Source organism: Austrofundulus limnaeus, unplaced genomic scaffold (genome assembly GCF_001266775.1).
Source record: "Austrofundulus limnaeus strain Quisiro unplaced genomic scaffold, Austrofundulus_limnaeus-1.0 Scaffold190, whole genome shotgun sequence".
Lineage (NCBI taxonomy): Eukaryota > Metazoa > Chordata > Actinopteri > Cyprinodontiformes > Rivulidae > Austrofundulus > Austrofundulus limnaeus.
The window spans coordinates 266,738-268,896 of record NW_013952592.1 but is presented as its reverse complement, the minus strand read 5'-3'; the positions used below and the strand labels follow the sequence as shown (position 1 = coordinate 268,896).

The window sequence follows — 2,159 nt, the reverse complement described above, 5'->3', positions numbered from 1 at the left end:
GATAAATTGGGGGTCCGGGGGGTGGGGGGGCACTAATTGGTGGGCCTGATGGATAGAGCTTCATCAGAGCTAAATAACAAAAAAAAATCTGAAGCTCCTATGTTGAACAGTTTCTGGGTTATAAGCGATTTTGCGTGTCCTGACACCCCCACTTTGAAAGGAGCCCCCTCCTCAAATATGGGGTCTATCATAAAACTGTTGGCTGGTGCAGTATAGGTTAGACTCATCTACAGTCCTGCCAAATTTCATGTTGATTGGTGCAGCCATTTTTGTGGTACGGTTGACCAAATATCACTGAAAAAAAATTAAAATAAAAAAAATAAACAGTACGAAATACGCTTCGCAAGCGGGGATCATAATTATGTTCATAGGCCAAGTAAGACTGGATTTATGACAAACAGTGTTCTTTTTTTCCATAAAATGATCCCATAAAATGCTTGCAAACTGTGAATTCACTGAGGTCTCAAATGAAAGGTAAAAACCACATACCGTTAAATCCCATTCTACCATACCAGCATGACTAAAATACAAAACAACTATTATTAATCAGCAAAATGGCTGAAACTTCAGTCTCCACCTCCAAACCTGAACATCAAATAAAAGGCAACTTTGACTACAGAGCTGTGATGGCAGAATAAAGTTCAGAGCTGATTGAGAGTTCGTCAATCACATTTCCCTAAAAGGAAAAAAAAGATGCAATGTCCAAACAAGCTGGTTGGTTTTGTGGGTTGGTTTATTTATCCATTGCAAGCAGGCAACAAACTAAAAACAACCAACAAAACAAAAAGATACAAAAAGATTTAACAAAAAAACATTTACTCCTGCTGCTTCTTCGGCTTGGGCATAATAAAATAAAATAAAAAATCTAATCCAAGAGCATTCTGGTCCTGTTCTTGCATTCAGCAATTGAAACAATCAACTTTATTTCTAAAGCACACAAAGCACTGCACAATAATACAATACAGGTTTCTTTGGGTTTTCACCTGGCTTACATAAATCAACACAAAAGAACAACTAGTTTTAATAAAATAATTAGCTTACACAATATTACTTTCAAACAAACAAAAAACAAAGTAATCAAATCCAAAGTAGTTAGACACTTTCTAATTATGCAAAGAAAAAAATTAAATATTAAGTTTTGATATTTAGAATGAAAACACTCAAGCAACATTTATTTTAATCAGTACTTTGACCTGAATAAAGTACATTTACATCATAAGAAGCAGTACTAATAGGAAAACATAGTATAGTAAAATAATTTTAACTTCTTTAATTAAAAAATAACAGTGTAGTTTTAAGAAAGTTTATTGTTTATTTAACAGTAACAGCCGATAAGCTTTTATTTAACTTTTTTACATTTAAAGTGTAAAACGCATGAATAAACCAGGTTGTAAAAAACACATGTATCCATTATATACAACCATTAGGAAAAGACAGAAAAACTACGGTTAATTTACTAAATATAAACTGTTTATAGTATAATAAAAAGGTACAAGACTGTAATACATCAGTGTTTATAATGTAAAATTAATCTTCCAGTAGTTTTTTTTTTTTTTTGATAATTACAGTGTTATTATAGGCTCATTGTTTTCTGCGTTCTCTATCAGTTTGTTGGTGTCGATCACATCTGGCTGGGATTTTTCGCTGTTGAAGTAGAGTGGGTTTTCRAAGGTGGGGAGGGGCCGAGGGGACCGCTTGTAGAGGAAGAAAGCAACAACCATCAGCGAGGAGATCGCAACGATGAGCAGCACGACGACCAAACTCGTGTGGACACGACTGCGACGGTCATCATCTCCATGAGGCTCTGCACAGGTAGACGGAGTTAAACTATTTGACTCCTCATCATTTTACTTTTAATCCAATAAAATGAATATGTATAAATCTATAATTTATAATAAAATATTTTCACTAACCAGGATTTACTTCAGGATCTGTGGCTGGAACTGTAGGAAAAAAAGAATAGTCAGAAAACAAACACCTGCTATGAAATTTAAATTTTCATACTGACTTGACTACAATAAGCAGCTTGTTTAAAGGTTAACGTTACACCAGTATGCTGCAGTTGATGGGTTTTAATCAAGGTGCATTCTAGTTCAAACAAACACAGTTTTCATACATTTAGACTGAAAACCATATCAAATTTATAAAACCTATAATAA

At 34.0% G+C, this 2,159-nt stretch overlaps 1 protein-coding gene across 1 annotated transcript in view; it reads right to left on the bottom strand.

Annotated features, from left to right (window-relative positions):
• Positions 1 to 715: 715 nt before the first annotated feature.
• The window catches only part of LOC106524508 (macrophage mannose receptor 1), a 15,526-nt gene continuing 14,082 nt past the window's right edge, over positions 716 to 2,159 (bottom strand). Inside the window, exons 30-31 of the mRNA XM_014018333.1 lie at positions 1,914 to 1,943; positions 716 to 1,804 (exon numbers count right to left, since the gene is read on the bottom strand). Coding sequence (XP_013873787.1) covers positions 1,563 to 1,804; positions 1,914 to 1,943 — 272 coding nt within the window. The 3' untranslated portion in view covers positions 716 to 1,562. The remainder of the gene's footprint in view (positions 1,805 to 1,913; positions 1,944 to 2,159) is intronic.